The 18,406-nt window shown below is 36.5% G+C and overlaps 1 protein-coding gene across 8 annotated transcripts in view; it reads right to left on the bottom strand.

The window, feature by feature from the left end:
- ESR1 (estrogen receptor 1) overlaps positions 1-18,406 on the bottom strand; it is a 304,656-nt gene that overhangs the window by 136,305 nt on the left and 149,945 nt on the right. For all 8 annotated transcript variants that reach the window (XM_036222773.1, XM_036222778.1, XM_036222784.1 and 5 more), the window contains one exon: positions 11,387-11,503. In XM_036222773.1, the coding sequence (XP_036078666.1) occupies positions 11,387-11,503 (117 nt within the window). The remainder of the gene's footprint in view (positions 1-11,386; positions 11,504-18,406) is intronic.

The following is an 18,406-nucleotide window of genomic DNA, read 5'->3' as shown; positions in this document are numbered from 1 at the left end:
GTTTTTTCTTTAAAATATCAGTCAAATGGAATAGCTGTGAGTAATTTTTTAAAATATGTGGTATCTTATGGAGAAAATTGAAAGTATTAGTGAAAGTCATTTGAAAAGACCTAAAATAAATGAAGAGTTCTATAATGTTAATGGGTAGAAAGATGATCATAACTATGTCAGTCCTCCCTAAATTAATTTACAAATTCAATGCAATTCCATTAAAAGTTGATTTAAAAATTCCTTTGGAAGCAAAAATAGCCATAAATAGCCAAAACAATTTTGAAGAACGAATTCCTTTTCAAGAAGGATTATAAAGTCAAAGTAATTACAAAGTTATGAAAATTGAAACCGTGTTTTTAGTGAAGGCATAGACCAATAATGGAAAGAAATAGCAAAGAGAGCTCAGAATCAAATTTTCTCATATAAGTGAACCTCATGTATAATAGAGGTAGCTTTACAGATCAATGAGGAAAGAGTATATCATTTAATTAATAGCTCTGGAACAATTTTTTTACATGGATGGAAAAAATAAAATTATATTCATACCTCATGTCATACACAAAATTTTATTTTCAGTGGAATCAATAGTAAAATGTGAAAAAGAGCTTTAATACTTTTAAAATAGAATATAGATAAATAACTTTATGATGAGTTTAAGTAGGGAAGGATTTATGAAACAGAACTGAAAGCATAAATGAGTTCTGATGAAGAAAAAGTATGACAAATTCCACAACTTAAAAATGAGATAGATGACACCATAAACAAAGCAAAGATAAGCTACATACTAGATTAATCCATTTATAATACATAAAATAAATTAAAAATTAGAATTCAGAATATATTTTTAAAAACTGAAAAATCAATGTTCTCTCAGAGCCAGCATATATTTCTGTGATTTCCAAAAAAATCTGCCCACAAGTGTGTTGGTTTATACCTACTGCATAAATTTTCAAGCAAACATTACCAGACTGGCTTTAATCAGAAACTTCTCAAAATTCACTCTGTTTTTAGCCTCTTCTTTTCTCTGTTCCACAAGGCAGAAACTAGAAAATTCTACCAGCTCTTGGGACTCGAGTCTTAGATATGACAATGAGATCTCTAATAACAGAAAAGAGCTTAGCTATCTTCTCAAAGTCCTACTTCAACAAACTTTGTTCTTGAAGCCTTTCTTTCATGTGGTTAAATAATTTATAACAATATTATAGCCATCTGCTCATATGACTTTTAACATCATACTCATTTTTGTGACACTCCCAACTCAGAAGAGATTCACTCCCCATGCTAATTAATGAAGAGAACAGATTTGTACCTTTGTCCATTTCAGCAGGTTTTTCCTGTCACTAGTTGCTCTGCAAATTTAGCTTGAAATACAACTATGATAGCTGTGGAGGTCATTCCCCAAATCTGGAAATTCACTTTCATTCTCTTTAATTTTACATTCTGACCTTTCCATTATTAATCTGAAATTAGTTCATAAAACATAAAATTTAAGACTTGAAAGATGTCGTAGAGACCGCTGAGTCAGAAGTGAAAACTGAGTTCAGAAAATTAAGTGATCTGCCCAAGGGTCTTTGGAAGAGCCAGACATACATTTGACTAGACTTATACACTTGACCAAGTAAGCCAAGGTTCCTTCTACCTGACAAAGTTAGCTCTTTTTGATACAATGATAATCTAAACATTAAAAAATAAAAAGGCAGGCTTTATAATAAATATTTAAATTGTTATCTAAAAATAGTGAAAACCTTTTGCCTTCAAGAGAAATGTTCCCTTTAAATTATATTAATTATTTAGTAATATTAAGTAATTCTTTTTAAAATATCTACCACACTCTCCATGTAAATTAACTTTGGTATTTCAGCTGTGCAACTAAGCCAAACGTGTTGATTAATGTTATTGTTGCAGAGTAGTATTTTGCATCCTTAGTAATTGTTCTTAAGTCATAACTTTGGTCTGTGATATTAATATCTTATTCATGCATGTGTTTCTATCTTGCACGACACTAAATCGCTTAGGTCAGCGAGGCAGTGCTGGACAATGAAAAGAGTACTGAACCAGGAGTTAGGAGTCTTGGCTTCTTGTCTGAGCAGTTAACTAGCTGTGTGACTTGGACAAGAACAATGGGCTGCAAAACAAAGAGGTAGACTAGGTGACCTTTAAGTTCTTTCAGTTCTAAACACCATTCATTATCCTAATCACAATTATTATAACAAAAGCAAATACATGAAAATTCATGAAGTCTTAGGCTTACAGTATTTAAAAGCACCAAGCATTCACAAATTTTTTTTTGTTAGAGTATTAATCTCTTTTACTTTATTAATTTATTTTTAAATTAAATTTATTGGGGTGACATTGGTTAAGAAAATTATATAGGTTGTGAATGTTCAATTCAGTAATATCTCATATGTATATTGCATTGTGTGTCTACCACTCAAAGTTAAATTTTCTTCTGTCACCATCTATTTATGCCTTTACCCCATATTTACCTCCCTTCTCCCCCATTTCATATAATTTCTGCCCCCAAAGTTCTTAACTTTTTAAATTCTATCCACAGAAAAGATCCTTACATCATTTTCTGAACAATTTAATTTTGCAAAAGTAAATTATAAGAACAAGAGAGACCCTTTCTGAAATTTTTGCCTGTCCTTAAAAACCGTCAGTATTTCTTCTAAGAGGAAGTTGAGACATGGCCATTCTTGGAAAGGTAAATAAAGATCTTTCTTTTCATCTTTTAAGAACCAAAGTCACTTCTAAATAAGCAATCGAATTACTTCATTATAAAAATAATTAAATCAGTATTCCAACTATAACTTTAATAAAAGTAAAGGTATAATTATCAATGTTCTTTAATTTTATATATCCAGTGAACTTCTACTAAAATATTAAAGTGGCCTTACCTTTAATTATGTTTTAATCTTCATTCATAAGCAATTACAACACGCACATGCATACACTAAACCCACATCTAAGTAACTTAGTGAAATCTAGCACATCTGAAACTAGCCCATATTTTTCTGAAAGTACTGGCTCACATCTATTCCCAGGTTTTTCTGCTTTATTGTGTCTATTCATCATGTATATGAGAAGCATAAAAATATAATACATATCTGATTTCAACACTTTAACCCAAGCTGTCAGATTGCTATGTAGGGGATTCCTCCACTGAGTGGAAAAGAAGAGTAAATAAACCCATATGTCTCTCCCAAGCCTAAGATTCTATGACACTCTTTTATGATTTTTTAGTCCAAAATCTGAAAAGCTAATATTTCTGGTTGTGATAGATTGCAAAAAATGACCCCAATTTTCCAACCTTTGCTATATAACTGAAGCCTCCTCTCACATACACTAAGGACTCAGCTTCTTGACTTGTTTTGGCCCAATGGATGCTTCAGATAATGCAGGCAAAGGCTTGAAATGGGCTTGTGATCTGGGGCTTGCTCTCCTTTGCACCTCTGCCATTACCATGGGAACATGCCTGGACTAGTCTGCTGGAGGATGAGAAACATGTGAAGCAAAACCGAGTCACCCCGGTTGCTGTAGCCAAGACAGCCAGCTGACCACCAGATATGTGGGTGAACCAAGCCAATCTCATGAGTCTCCTAGCTGATCTCCCTGACATGTGAGTAATATAAGCTTATTATTATATGCCATTGAGATTTTGAGGCGAGGTTCTGTCCTGCAGTGAAGGCTAACTACTATACATGTTTTAACTCTCAAGTAGATATTCTCTCTTAATTAGAAAAACAGGACCTTTGACTCTCAATTGATTCATAAATTTAAACTTAAAATGGACTTTCAGTTTTATTCATTCTATTAATTCATACATGCCACAACTATTTATTGACTGCCCATTACATGCAAGCATTAACCTAAGTGTTTGCAATACATCAGCGGACAAAATACACGAACATGTTTTATTTATTTGTAAACTCCCATCTGGAGCTTACATTCTAGTAAGGGAGACAGACATCAAACTGTAAATATAATCTAAAAATTAACCATATGCTGTATTAGAAGGTGAAAATGCAATAGAAGAATAAAGAAGTAGAGCAAGGTAGGGGTGTGGAGAGATTGAGGAATGCATGAGCAAAGCAAATTGCACCATTAGAAAGAACTGTCAGGGTAAACCTCACCGATAAATTGATAACGGATCAAATGTTTTGAGGGAGGTAAAGGAGTTAGGCAAACAAACATCTGGCGGAATGACATTCCAGAGAAAGGAAATAGCTAGAGTAAATGCTATAAGACAGAAGTGTGCCTGACATGTAAGAATGCCCACATGGCTAGAGCAGAGTGGGCAAGAGAGAGGGTAATAATAATAAAAAAAAAGAGGTGAAAAGTAAAAGTGGGGAGAAAGCAGATGAAATAGGGCCTTACAGCCCCTATAATGGCATTGGCTGAGTGAAATGGGAAGCCTGAAAGCCTTTAAGAAGAGTCGTGATATGATTCGACTTCCGTTTTTAATGTGTCCATTGGGAAAACAGACTATGGGGAAGCAAACAGAAAAGCCGGTATGGCTCCAGCAATAAGAGGGGAGACAAATGACAGTGGTTCAGACCAGGGTGGCAACAGCGGAAGTGAAGAGAAGTGGTTGGATTTCCGAAAATGTTTGAAGGTAGAGCTACCATATTTCCTGAATATGAAGTGTGGGAGAAAAAGAGAAGTCAAGGATAACTCAGTTTTTTTTTTGGCTTAAGCAACTCAAAAGATAACGTTATTAGCTGAGATGGAAAAGAGTGCGGATAAAGCATAGTTGAGAGGAAATACAAAGAATTCAGGTTTGAACAAATTGAGTTTGATATGCGTATTAGACATTCAAGAGAAGAAGACACATCAGGAGCTTGGTAGAGGGTTTGGGCGAGAGGCATAAAATTGAGAGTTGTCAACATAGAAATGGTATTTAAAGCCATGGGACTAGACGATATCACTAAGGAGTGAGTACACAGACAAGGTTCCTGGACGAAACTCTGGGCTGCTCCAACATTAGGAGGTCAGGAAAGAAGAGGAGAAATATACAAAGACTTAGAAAGGGTGACCCGTGGGGTAGGAAAAAAACTAAAAGAGTGTATTGCCTTGGAAGTTAAGACAAAGAAAGCTCATTATGGAGAAGAGAATTATCCACTGTGCCTAATGCTGCTAACCAGTTAGGATAAGGACTGAGAATTGACTTGGATTCTGCAACACAAAGGTCACTGGCAACCCTGACAAACACAGTTCTGATGCAGGGGGCAGTAGGGTTTCAGTCTTTGAATTGAGCTCATGCCGTCATACTCGGCCAAATTTGTAAGAAAGTCGCTCAGTCTACGTTAAGACATCAAAGGTGCCATGGTTTTTGCAGATAACGAAGCATTAGGCTACCTGCCATTATGTTTCCCCAACTAAACTAACAGACAGTGATGCTGACCTGCCTCCATCCCTATTCGGTGGCTGAGGCACTGCGTATCAGGACATCAATTTTAATTTTACCAAATCATGAAGAGAATAACTAATTGGTCATCTCATTTTTTCATTCATGCTAAGTTAAGAAACATCTAAATTTCTTTACTCCTTGGAATTTCATCACTATGATTCCTGTATCTTTCCCATATCTTCTCTGACCCCAAGGTCATGACCCACCTCCTCTTTCCTTTAAGTTCTACCCAAAGTTAGACCAGACAGATTGCACATCCCCTACCACTACCATTTCTGCTAACACTTCTAAAGCAGAAATAGAAAGCTATCCACAGCTTAGCTAGAAATCTCTTAGGCTGAATTCCCTTAGCTCCCCAAGGTCAACAGGTCACCGAAGTCTTGGTATCATCCTGTTATCTGGAAGAACAGAATAAAATAATTCCTTTTATTCTGGATTTCTTCTCTCTGAAGTATATGCATGTATTCATGTGCATTCACTTAGTTATGTGCCACCCATATTTTTAATCAATTATTATTCATGTTAAATGTGAGTGGTAACATAAAGAGCTGTAGTGGAAAGAGAAAGAGATCTGTGTCTAGAATCTAGGTTTCTAGGCTCAACTCTTCTGCTAGATAGTTCTGAGACTTTGATCAAGTCATCTAAGCTTTCGAGGCTTGGCTTTCTTATCTGGAAGATGAAGGGGTTAGATGGGACCAGTGGTTTACAAACTGATCCTTGGAGCTCAGATGGTTTCCCAGGAATAACACACTGAGTGAAGAGAGACTGTGCTAAATCGGCTTTGATCTGTTTCATAGATGGGGAGTCTCCTACTGCTCGCGGAAGAAGAATTTGCTTTAAACACTGTAAAACATTGGGTTTACTAATCTTTAAGGTTCTATATATGATTCAAGGACTTTATTCAATATGTTTATTTGCAAATGAAAAAATAATAATATGTGGAAATTTTCCATTAAATAAATATCTATAATCTGAATAAAATAATAGTGTTTAATATAAATATTATTTTTAATATAAATACATAGGTTGCTGCTTGAAACAACAAGAATCTCTTTGGTCAAGTGCAGTTAACTTTTTTTTTAATATTTTAATATTTTCCTTAAGTCAAATCCTACACATGAACTTCCAACTCTGCCTTCTGAAAAAGCTTGGATCCACATGCAGCTATAATGCTCCCAAGAATTACTGAACGATCCCAAGACAGTGATTCACACTTGCAGTTTTAATTCATTGATTCGGTTCTACTGTTATTAGTATTAATAATTGGTTGATAACTTTTGGTAAAAGACAGCCAATGGAGGATTAAAGGAAACCTAATTTTCTAGATTGGCAGTTCACCTTATCACTAAAACAAATTACAATAAGTCATAAACATTAAACTTAGGAAACAAGAAATACTTCATTTTCTAATTCTTCTTCAGGTTTCTGTATTATTCTGGTCACATAACATACCTTTCCCCAAAACTGTAACATTTTTTTTTTAAAGTTTATTTATTGTTGTAGACTATTTCTCAAAATTAAACTGCAAACTGTCAACAAAATAATAGACTAGTCGGTGATTATTACTCTGTCTCAAATTTCTTCTTAATGTGTCACAAAGAAACAATCAGAATGGGCAGCACATGAGTCCTGCACATCATTTAATTTGTGTGCCAGTTTCCTCACCCGAAAAATGAAAACCTTGCCATGCACTTCTGAGTCTATTTTGAGGAAAGAATTTTCTCAAGTTTGTGTGAATCTCTGGCATCATAAAATGATAAACGATAAATCTCACTTATCATGAAACCGTATCAAGTATACGACACCAAAAAGAAAAAAAAGAAAAAAAGCAGGTGTGTCTGAGTAAGGTTTTTGTTCCCCAAAGAGGAATTTGACATTTATACTTAGTACAATTGTGCTGAGTATTTAACTAAAATAGAAATTATTTTTAAGACAGAAAAGATATAATAGCTCACACTTGCATGGCACTTAAAATGTACAAAGTACTCTCACATGTTATGAATTGTGATGCTCACCACAAACATGTTAGGTAGAAATTATTTATTTTTACGTTACATCTGAGGATAGCGAAGCTCATAAAAGTGACTATAACAGCAAGTCTGAATTGCCGCCAGTATTTGGACCAGGAATTCCACCTCTGAAGTCTTCTCCTTTCCACCAAAACAAACCAGAATGCCATATTCCTGGATAACAACATACACATTGGAAGTCAGATGGTCTGAGTAATATTCTGGGTTGGACTAAACTCAAGAGTGGTTGACTAATGCTCTGAACTTCCATTGGCCACTAGTCTTTCATTCTTATCTTTCCATTTTAATGCAATCTCAACTTATTTTCTGGATTTTTATTTGCCATTTTATATACAAATGTTCTCTTTTTAGTGAGGACATTGATGGAAGGGATTAGGGTCTTACTGATGCTTACTCTCTCCATAAGAGCTGACACCTAAAGACTCTACACAAATAACTATTTAAATAAATTGAGTTCATTCATTAACTCATGCAAAAAATTTCTTGAACACTTACTTTGTGACCTGCTCTGTGCTAGATCAACAAACAGGATAGACACAGCCCCTGCCATCATGGAGTTTGTGAACAGATGCTGAATGTTTAATAATAATAGTGACAAGAGCTCAGAGAAGAGTTGTGTACCACAAAGGTAGAACACAGGGAACTAATCGGTGCGAGGCAACAGGGAAGGCCTGCCTGGAGAGGAGACATTGAATCTGCCATCTAAGGTTAAAGGTGAAGAAGACAAATGAAGAAGAAAAAGCCACCCAGGCAGAAAAACCGGCACATGCACTAAGACAGGAAAATGCATCCCCTAAAGCAGGGCCCCCCTATGATGTTAAGAACTGGGCTGCACAGCAGGAGTTGAGTGGTGGGGGAATGAGCCAAGCTTCATCTGTGTTTGCAGCTGCTCCCCAAGCGCTAGCATCACCACCTCAGCTCCACCTCAGATCATCAGGCATTAGATTCTCATAAGAGCGCCGGTTCCTGTTGCTACAAAGATTGGGGACCGCTGCCCTAAAGCACATCTTAAATCCTGCAGGTTACTGAGCCACCTTGGCTCACAATCAAATCTAATAATGATGTTGGGATTATCGGGATACACTAAACAACAAAACAGATTAAAATAATGTCTTCATGTAGATAAATCATGTACTCTTTCGAATTTTAGAACACTTCAATAAATTTATCTAGCCTTGTATTAAAGGAGGGGGCAGGTATGTGGTTCTCTCTCTTTTATCTGGAATCAAACATTTGACTTCACATGTAGAGATTCGATACTCTAATTAGTGTCTAGCCTAGTTAAGAAACAGGATTCTTGTGAAACCATTAGGAAAATGGTGTAAAGATTTATTTAAACACAGCTGTTCTGTACAAGTAACTTCAGATTTCATAGTTAGTTATAATTTACTTCCAGATGTAAATTAAGTTTTCATTCAATGAGATACTGGGAGTTGTTATACAAGCTGTCATGAGGTTATGTGTGGTATCACATGTTGCAGAAAATACAATAAATTATAGTGCCTGATGACAACTACTTTATATATAATGATAATAAGGTATACTAACAGTCTAAAGTTTTACAACTTTAAAGACTGCTGTAAAACATATACACATACACAAGCTGCCAGAAAGACGCATGTTTTCATTAAATGTAGACAGATACTGAACAACCACCGAGGAATCTTAATGGGATATTGTTACGTACTGAATTGTGTCACCTGCCCAAAATTCAACCCAGTACTCTGGAATGTGACTGTATTTGGACATAGGGTCTTTCAAGAGGTAATAAAGATTAGATGAGGCCATAAGGGTTGGGCTCTAATCCAATATGACAGTGTTTTTATAAGAAGAATTAAAAACACCAGGGCTGGGCTCGCACAGAGAATAGGTCCTGTGAGGACGCAGCCAGAGGCAACCAGGTAAAAGCCTGGAAATGAGGTCTCACCAGAAATTAAATTTTCTGGCACCCCAATCTTAGATTTTAGCCTCCGGAACTGTGAGAAAGTTGATTTCTGTTGTTTGAGCCCCCTGTCTATAGATTTTGTTACAACAGACCAAGAAGACTAAAACAGCAGTGAACAAAATCAGATACATATTTCACAGTTGTAAATAGACATGTACAATTACGTGTGTAGACACACAGACTGGCTGTGTGAAGTTAAATGATCTAGAGTTCTATTTGAAAACATTAGAAGACTTGTATTATGTCTTCGCATATTAAAATTTTTGTTAGATTAAAAATGGGTATGCATAATTTATATTAATGCAGCCAGACTGTATCTAAATATTAATTAGGAAAAACAATTATTTTTATGAAGTAGGGTCAATGTATGGGTACCCTGAAAGGAAAAAAATGTTTTGGACATACTCACAAATTGATTATTTCAGCTTTTCAAAGGGAATATAAGAGACTGGGCTTAATCTACCTACAATCTCCAAAGAAGAATATCCAATTTAGACTCTGCTGTTTCAAATTAAATTTTTTACATGTAGTTGTTATATTCCTGTCACTTATCAAGTTACCTTAAGAAGCTTTTTGCGTTTAATTAAGGCTGATTCTCCAACAGTACAAAGAAAGATGAATTCCTTAAATATTTAATCCATTTATGACTCAATGTGTCATTTTCTGAACATAGCTGTTAAATTCTTGGAATTCATTACCCTTCGAATTAAGCTGCCATTTCAGACATCAAGACATACAGTCACAGCTCATACGACGCGTAGTAAATTCAACATTTCATCTGTTCAAGAGAATTTATTTCAAATGCTGTACTCAAAACCTCAATCTGCCATGCTCATTTATTTATGACCATGGACTCTAAGGATCTCTAACTGTAAGCTCCACAATCAGGTGTGCCTTCATCCTGACCTCCATTCTTGGTTTTCCTTCTGCTTCTTTCTTTGTTCAAGTACGAATGAATTAAAAGTTACTTGCCCTCTGTTAGTGCACATTTTTTTATTTTTGCGTTGCAACTTTGTTCTCCTTAACTCATCCCAAGCCTTGTCTCCTTCAAAAAGCTTTTCCCCGTTACGACCGGCAGGCAGCACCATCGGTCGCTTCCCTCGGTATCATCCTGAAACACTGAGTGCACTCATGACTTTATTTTAACTACACATTTCCTATTTGTTCTATCCCTGTATTTTGAAGGTTATCAAAGACTAGAAGCAGTGTTCTTCAAGACAAGACCCCCAAGAATGCGAGGAGATCAAATAGGCAACCACATTCATGGAGCACCTACTCCCCAAGCAGACACTGGATTACCATGCGAGAAAACCAGAAGACTCGATACATGGAGGACAGCAAACCACTCATGCACACGCGCGCACACACACACACACACACACACAGCCACAAAGCACAAGCACATGGGCACAGATCCTGAACGCCCTGTGATGCGTTAGTGTTCAGTCCTCATTCGTGACTCTCGGTGCCACGCTAGATGCTGGGATTACAGGAATTGCTAGTTTAGACTCAGCTTCTAAAGGAAAAGTTGTCTTTTGATTGAAATTCCCATTCCCTAAGAGATGCTAAGAGATCGAAAGATTATAAATTAGCTATTTAGCTTCCACATTTACAAGTTCAGGGAAAGCGTATTCTCAGATAACCGTTTTCTAGTATTAGCAATATAAACAGTAACTGAAACATGTTTCCAGGATAACTCACCGAGCCATGTTCTTTTCCTTCCACCACCACCTCCCACACACTTTTGATTTAAAATGTAATTAGTTGCATTTAAAATATAAAACATGAAATATCATGTTAGAATCTTCAGTTCTAGCCACTTTCCTTTTTAAAAAAAAATAAAATGTATTGTAAAACTACTTTCATGGCAAAGAAGAATAAGAATAAGAAAAAAAATAATTAGAAGAGAAAACACTGAACTCTCCTGCTTATTAGAACATAAATGGCCCCCGCAGGGCAGTAAACATGGACGTCCATGGCAGGTGGGCACTCTGGGGAGAAGGTACCTACCACCTTTCATCATGCCCACTTCGTAGCACTTGCGTAGCCGGCAGGCCTGACAGCTCTTCCTCCTGTTTTTATCAATTGTGCACTGGTTGGTAGCTGGACACATGTAGTCGTTATGTCCTATTAAAAGCAAGAGGACAGAATTAATATTATTTCAGGAAACTTAGCCTGTCAGAATCTACAGGGAAGCTGTCTGGAGGATGTTTTCTTATCGCTTCTTTGGCCTTACCGGGTTGTTACCTCAGCTTGCCATCTTTTTTCTGTTCTTCTCTAAATGAAAAAAAAAAAAAACAAAAAAAACAAAAACAAAAACCCTCTACTTAATTTCTGCCTTAGCCAATTGCTTTGGGAGTTCTTTGGGCAAATCACCTTCAATCTTCAATTCATACAGCTTATAATTTGAGGTGTGATGTTTTATATACACTCACAAAGTTAGGTTCTCTCAGCAGATACAGTCTTCTTTTAAAAATGACCCAGGCCACTAGCTAAAATTATTGTCTTTAAGTAGGTATTCAAATTCAGCTCAGACACCTACATTCAAGTCAACAGGGTGGCAAGCTGGGGCAGGGCAAACTTCACTCCTTAAGTTCATAAGTTAGTCCATCACTTACTAGATGGAGGACACTGAGCAAGTTAGTCGACATCTCTAGGTTTCACTTTCCTCCTGTTTAACCTAGGAAAAATAGTGGTACCCACTACAAAACATTATTCTAAGAACTAAACGTAAGAATATTTCTCAAGGGCTTGCCACAGTGTCCCAGATGTGGTGAGCACTCAATAAATATTATTTTTGCTGTGACCGTTATTTTATTATAAATCCTCTTTATTTTCTCTCTTGGTTATTGAACCTCTCTTGCCTAAATGCTTTTCTTTCTCATTGGCTTTTATCACATGAAAGTCTACTCCCACAAAAAAGGTCTCTCTTGACCTCATATCACTCTCAAACTTCCGTCTTACATCCTGAGCCTCCTCAGCGCAACTCTCAAAGATGTCTGCACACGAGGTCCATTTCCTCGCCTCTCCTGCACTGCTCTACTCACACCAATCTGTTTTCCACCTTAGTTGCCCCACAGAAGCAGCTCCCCTGGGATCACCAATGACTTCTACTGCTATATTCAACAGATATTTTTAGTCCACTTCACACTGGATCTATCAGAAGCACCTGATTCTTCCCTCCCTCTTGAAAAGTGCTTTTCTCTTTTCCCTTGGTTTCCGTAACATGAAAACCCTCCCAGAGTTCCTTCTACCTCTCAGGATGTGGCTTCCCAACATTAAGCCAGATTCATTCCACCCAACATTAAGCCAGAGCTTCACAGGGCTCAATGTCAGGCCCTCTACTCTTCTTACAACTCCATATTCTCCCACAAGAGAAAGTATCTCATACCTATGGTTTCTACTGTCATTGAATGCAGATGACTCACAAACAACTCCTAAACCAACCCTTTTCCCTCCGCTCCAGGTACATATATCCAATTACCTACATGAAGTTTGTGCTCTAAGATTTAGAAGGAATCTCCATTTCTTTATTCATCGGAAAAAGTCTGGTTTATAGTGTGCATAATATTAAACTTCATAAACAAATACTGATTTTTTAATAAAGAAATCATTTATGTAAGTCTAAATTTACATCTCTTAAAAAAGTCCATGAATTTAGATTAAGAAAACAATATATTTAAAACATATTTTAAAATATGTTTCCCATCCTCAAAAAAAAAAAAAAAGAAATGAGTATATATACTCTACCCTTAATTCAGATTCTCTCTTTAAGTTTCTTTTTCCCATTTACTAAGAGCAAAATGCAACATGTAGTGAAATGTTTTAACTACAGCACTCTTAGTTCTTTGGTTAACTTAAGGGTAAGTCCCAACTAGAACAGGGTGGGGCGGGGACTTGACAAGTGTTAGTCTCGTAAAACTTGGCTATCTTTAAATATACATTGTAAAAGCCAATGTATAAACCAGCTTCAGATCAAATCAACATCTGCATTCTTCCATTGCATAACAGGAACCTATCAACTGGTTGGTCAGCAGACTTAGAAACTTATAACTTATAAATTTTTAAGAAACTACATACTGCCTCAAATATCCAGGTATAGTTATTATTTTTGGAACTGTCCACATTAATAAGGGACAAATTGAGGAAATAATAGAACCAGAAACAAAATTTACCTGGGCAGCTGTAAACTCTAAGCAGAAGGTATATCCTTCTAATACCTCAAAGAAGCTTTTAGTGTTTGGTCTCCTATGGTGTTTATGCAGTGCATGCTGACTTATTGTAACTCTTAAAAATGAGTTTATATTAAGCTTCAGAAGAAAATACTCATTCATCAGTCAAACCAAAAATCGCTTTGATTCACTTTCTTTCCCAAAAGCCAGTTGTTTTGCAAGCCACGAGATGGGAGAATTGAATCGGGTCAGAGACCAACTGGGTAAATGTTGTTTGGATTGGTCACCCCTTTGCAGAGGTATATCTTTACAGAACCACATGAAATTGCTGAATTAACATGTTTAACACATAAAATACACATTCGTGCAGTGAATTTATCCTTTAACAAGAATGAAAAATAGCTGCACGACAGAATCAGGTTCATAACACAAAACTTTTATGACAAAGCTGGATTTTCTCCTGCCCAAAACACATTAAAATTAAAAATTGTTAAATTGGCAAGAACAAACAAATTAATAGGTACATAACTGACATATGCAATTAAAACAAATTTTTCTTAACCAAACACCATCAATAACTATTTGTTAATCTTCACCTTACATCAGAAAAAAAGAAAGCAACAAAGTCATTTGTGTTTCCTGAGTATAACTTGGTAAAGGTATGTTATTAAAGCAATTAAGTTTCTTCAAGAAAAAACTTCTTTTTTAAATTTCATTATTTGGTCTTGTGAAAACAATGCATGAGAAAATCGTGTCGAAGTAACGTTCATTTTTTACAACACAACTCAGGCCAACGACACATACAGTGTTTCTACTGAAGAGACTGATGAGCTCTGTACACCTGTGACCAGACCGGCCCAAAAGTTCCTTTTGTACAGCTCGGATGAGGCACAAAAGGTGGAAGCTAAGGTGAAGTTTTGGAGCAATAATCGCTATTTTCTTACCCACCAAAAAGTAAAAATAAAAAGCCTTTGGGCCAATGTAGGTTTCGAATAATAGGAAGTGGAGAGGAGGAAAGGTGAGGGAAACATGCAGGAAACATGAGGAGCACGGAGAGAAGACGCCTGTGAGCAGGAATCAGGAGGCCAGCCACGGCTTCTGGGGCCAAGGAAGGGCTCACTACAGCTTTTCTCCAGGCTTCTCTGGGGCGCTTTCTCTTGACTTTCTGTTCTTCCTTTTTTTCCTGTTTTTCCTCTTTCAGTAGCACCTGTGTCTGCACTATCATCATCACAGAGAAAGTCTGCATTTGTTAGTTACAAAAAAAAAATAATAACCAATGACCCATATTTTTTAAAAAAAGATAAAAACTGAGCAAATTAAAAGAAGCTGGTGAGGACGTGGATTAAAGGGAACGTTCATGCATGGCTGGTGGGGATGCAGTTCGATGCAGCCACTATGGAAAACAATACGAAGGGTCCCCAGGAGATTAAAAATAGAACCGCCATATGGTTCGGCAATCCCACTTCTGGGTATTTATCTGAAGGAAATGAAATCAGGATCTCAGAGAGACAGATGCACTCCCATGTTCATTGCAGGACTACCTATAATAGCCAAGGTATGGGAACAACCTAAGTATCTGTCAATGAATAGATAAAGAAAATGGAATATTACTCAGCCTTAAAAAAAGAAAGAAATCCTGCCATATAAAACTGGAGGGCATTATGCTAAGTAAAATGATCCAGACAGAGAAAGATTAATTGCATGTATCACTTATAGATGGAAATTTTTTTTAAAAAGTGGACCTCATAGAAACAGAGTAGAAAAGTAGTTATCAGGGGCTGGAGGAAGGGGGAGGGTGGGGGAAATGGCAAAATGTTGGTAAAAGGGTACAAATTTTCAATTATAAGATGAATAAGGTCTGAGGATCTAATGTATAAAACATGGTGGCTATAGTTAATAAGACTCTATTGCATAATTGAAATTTGCTAAGAGAGTAGAACTTAAATGTTCTCACAAAAACAAGAATAAACATGTGAGGTGACAGATATGTTAACTAACTCAATGGCAGATCTTATTGCAATGTATACAAAGATCAAATCATCACGTTGTACACTTTAAGTATCTTAGAATTTCATTTGTCAATTATACTTTAATAAAGTTGAAAAAAATATAATAAAACAAGCAGCAGCTGAGAGGAACTTAATATTGTATATCCTTCCTTTTGTCACACTTCCGCCTCAGTACAGTCCGGGAGCTGCCTCAGACCAAATCTTTTTATCGAGCCTCAGACCTGAATACCCACCAGCCCATGTCCACCTGGACTTGACCATCGCTCAGACGCTTCAAGACAGATGTGTCCCAAACGTAACTGCCCATCTTCTTTCCTCGCAAATTTGTTCCTATTCACTACCACACCACAAAACCTGAAATGTGGGTGTTACTCTACCCTTTCCTTCATTCAAAGACCCCACAGACAGGCACGTACTGATCAAATCAATTGTCTTTAAATCCTTTTTCAAAGCGAAATCAATTTTCCCCCGGGTCCACCATCACTACCATTGTCAAAACCATCTCTTTCCTAGACCACTGCGACAGCCCACTAAGCCACCCCTGCCTCCAGCCTTCCCTTGCCAATCATTCCCCACTAGGTTGCCAGAGTGATTTTTCTAAAATCGTACACCATCATGCCACTATCTTCCTTTAATATTCTGATGGTCCTCAAAGTTCTAAGAATACGATCTAAATACCTTGAGACATTTCACCCAGCTGTTCCTGATCAGCCCTTACCCCCTATCCTAGCCTTCTCTCTCACTACCCTCTAAATCCCATACAAGTTACAGCCTTGTCTTTCTATTCAAACATTCCATGCTCCTTCTCACCCCTGGGACTTCACACATGCCCTTCTTTCTTGTGGGAACACACTTTGACTAATGTTGGCCAAACTGACTCCTATTCATTTTTCAGGTACGTCAGTTGAAATACTAGCTCCTCTGGGAAGTCTTTTCTGCCTCTTTAGTGATGCCTAACTTCTGTTCTGTCGTGGTGCTCACTACAGAGGATTTTAACTGCTTATCTCAACTCCCAGGTTACCTTAGTCTTAACAAGGACTGGATTATATCTATCTCATTTATCACTATCTAGTCTGTGCCCAGTACATTCTCCGACACATAGTGGAGCTCAACAAGTATTTGTTATCGGAACGAAATGAAATTGCTATAACTCTCTGTTGTCCCTCATCCCCCTTTCAAGACCCCCATCTGTAGAGCACAGGTCTCCTGGGGGGAGGGGCAGATTGGTGTTTTATAAAGAAAGTAATGACTAACATGATGACCCTGAACAAAGCAATGGCTGCTACACCCCAGGACTTCAGAATTCAAGTCCACAAGAGCGCGACTTGGTCCTAAGGTTAACTAGAAGTACAAAACCAGTTAAGGGAGAGATGAGTCAGCTCCTTAACACTGTGTGCATTTTACTATATCTCATTTCACTAATAATGATTTATTTTCATAGTATTTTAACTTTTTTTGAACTTCTTTGACTTTTCTGAAGTTCGACCCTTCAAGGTAATTAATAACTTCCTCAATTTATCTCCCCACTCACCATTGTCATCAAAGAAGAGGTTTTGCTGAGAATATATTGGGTCCATTTTATTACTTCCCACATAAAATTAAAATTCTTATAAACGAATAATCAACAACATCAAAGTATTAGCAGGAGAAATGGCACATCTTGATCAAACGGTTTCCTACACGTAGATTATAAAAACCATCCAGTAACCGGTGCTAACATCCAAAGCTACTTGTGGCTACTTGTGGCTTATCAGCTGAAGATAAAGATATCAAAAATATTTGCTTCGATCAAATTACATAAATCAGTTTGCTTCAGTAATGCAGATATAAGTACGTATGTCATTATATTTTTCCTTTTTTTACTACTTTATAACTTTGCGGAATCAGAAATTGTACTCGAACTGCGCTTTCCAACTATTCCTATTTCTAATTGACATGTTTTAAAGTGCTCCACAAGCTTGCAAAACACAGAAGGAAGCACACAGACTTCATGACCAAAGACATTTCAATATCTATAACATCAACCCTTATTCTGTGATATCTTTATAAATGAGTTTAATAAAGATAGACAGAGTACTCTAAGGGGAAAATGCATTAAAATCAGGGAGACTTTTATGAGGTTAGGCAAAAAGCCAAGTATGAAAACTAGCAAAAGGTTTTGCACCATTAAGGGATAAACACTTCACATTTCTTGTCAATACATATGAGCATTTAGCTAACTGCTCATATTTTTAAAGCATAGAAATGAAAATGAATTCTCGAATTAAAGATAAATTAACTCTCCAAAGTTTAAGCACCTACAAATCAAATAAAAGCCAATTTTAGCTAATTTTATCCAAAAGCCTCACTGGAGGTTTCCAACAAAATATTTTACTTTCAAAGTCATATTCTTTTATACTTAATGGATCCATAAATTGAGTTAACATCTATAAAGCCTGACTCTCATTGGGTATTTGCATAAAATTAACTAGCACTTATTAAAATTTAAAGTTTCCAGGAACTGTACACAAATGTTTAAGGTGCTAAATGGCATATCAAAATCAGTATTCCTTTCTACTTCTTAGTATCACTATGTAAATATAGAGTGTGAAATACCCCTTTAAATGTGATATGAAGTCACAAGACCCTACACATATTTGGCCAATAAGAAACCTATATCTTTTTAGTTTTATCAGCAAATGGTTATATTTTTTTCTTTAGGTGTTAAGGTGCAGAAAACATGTCAACATGTAGTTTTGAGCCTAAGCATTGGAAAGACATTCATGAGTATTTAGAGTTGTTCTATAAACTAGTGACTACCCCAACCTGAGTGTTAGCTTCCAGTGGATGCCCACCTCAGTCTATTCATC

The sequence above is a fragment of the Rousettus aegyptiacus genome, unplaced genomic scaffold, assembly GCF_014176215.1.
Source record: "Rousettus aegyptiacus isolate mRouAeg1 unplaced genomic scaffold, mRouAeg1.p scaffold_m13_p_1, whole genome shotgun sequence".
Classification (NCBI taxonomy): Eukaryota; Metazoa; Chordata; class Mammalia; order Chiroptera; family Pteropodidae; genus Rousettus; species Rousettus aegyptiacus.
This window is presented reverse-complemented; position numbering and strand designations above follow the sequence as displayed.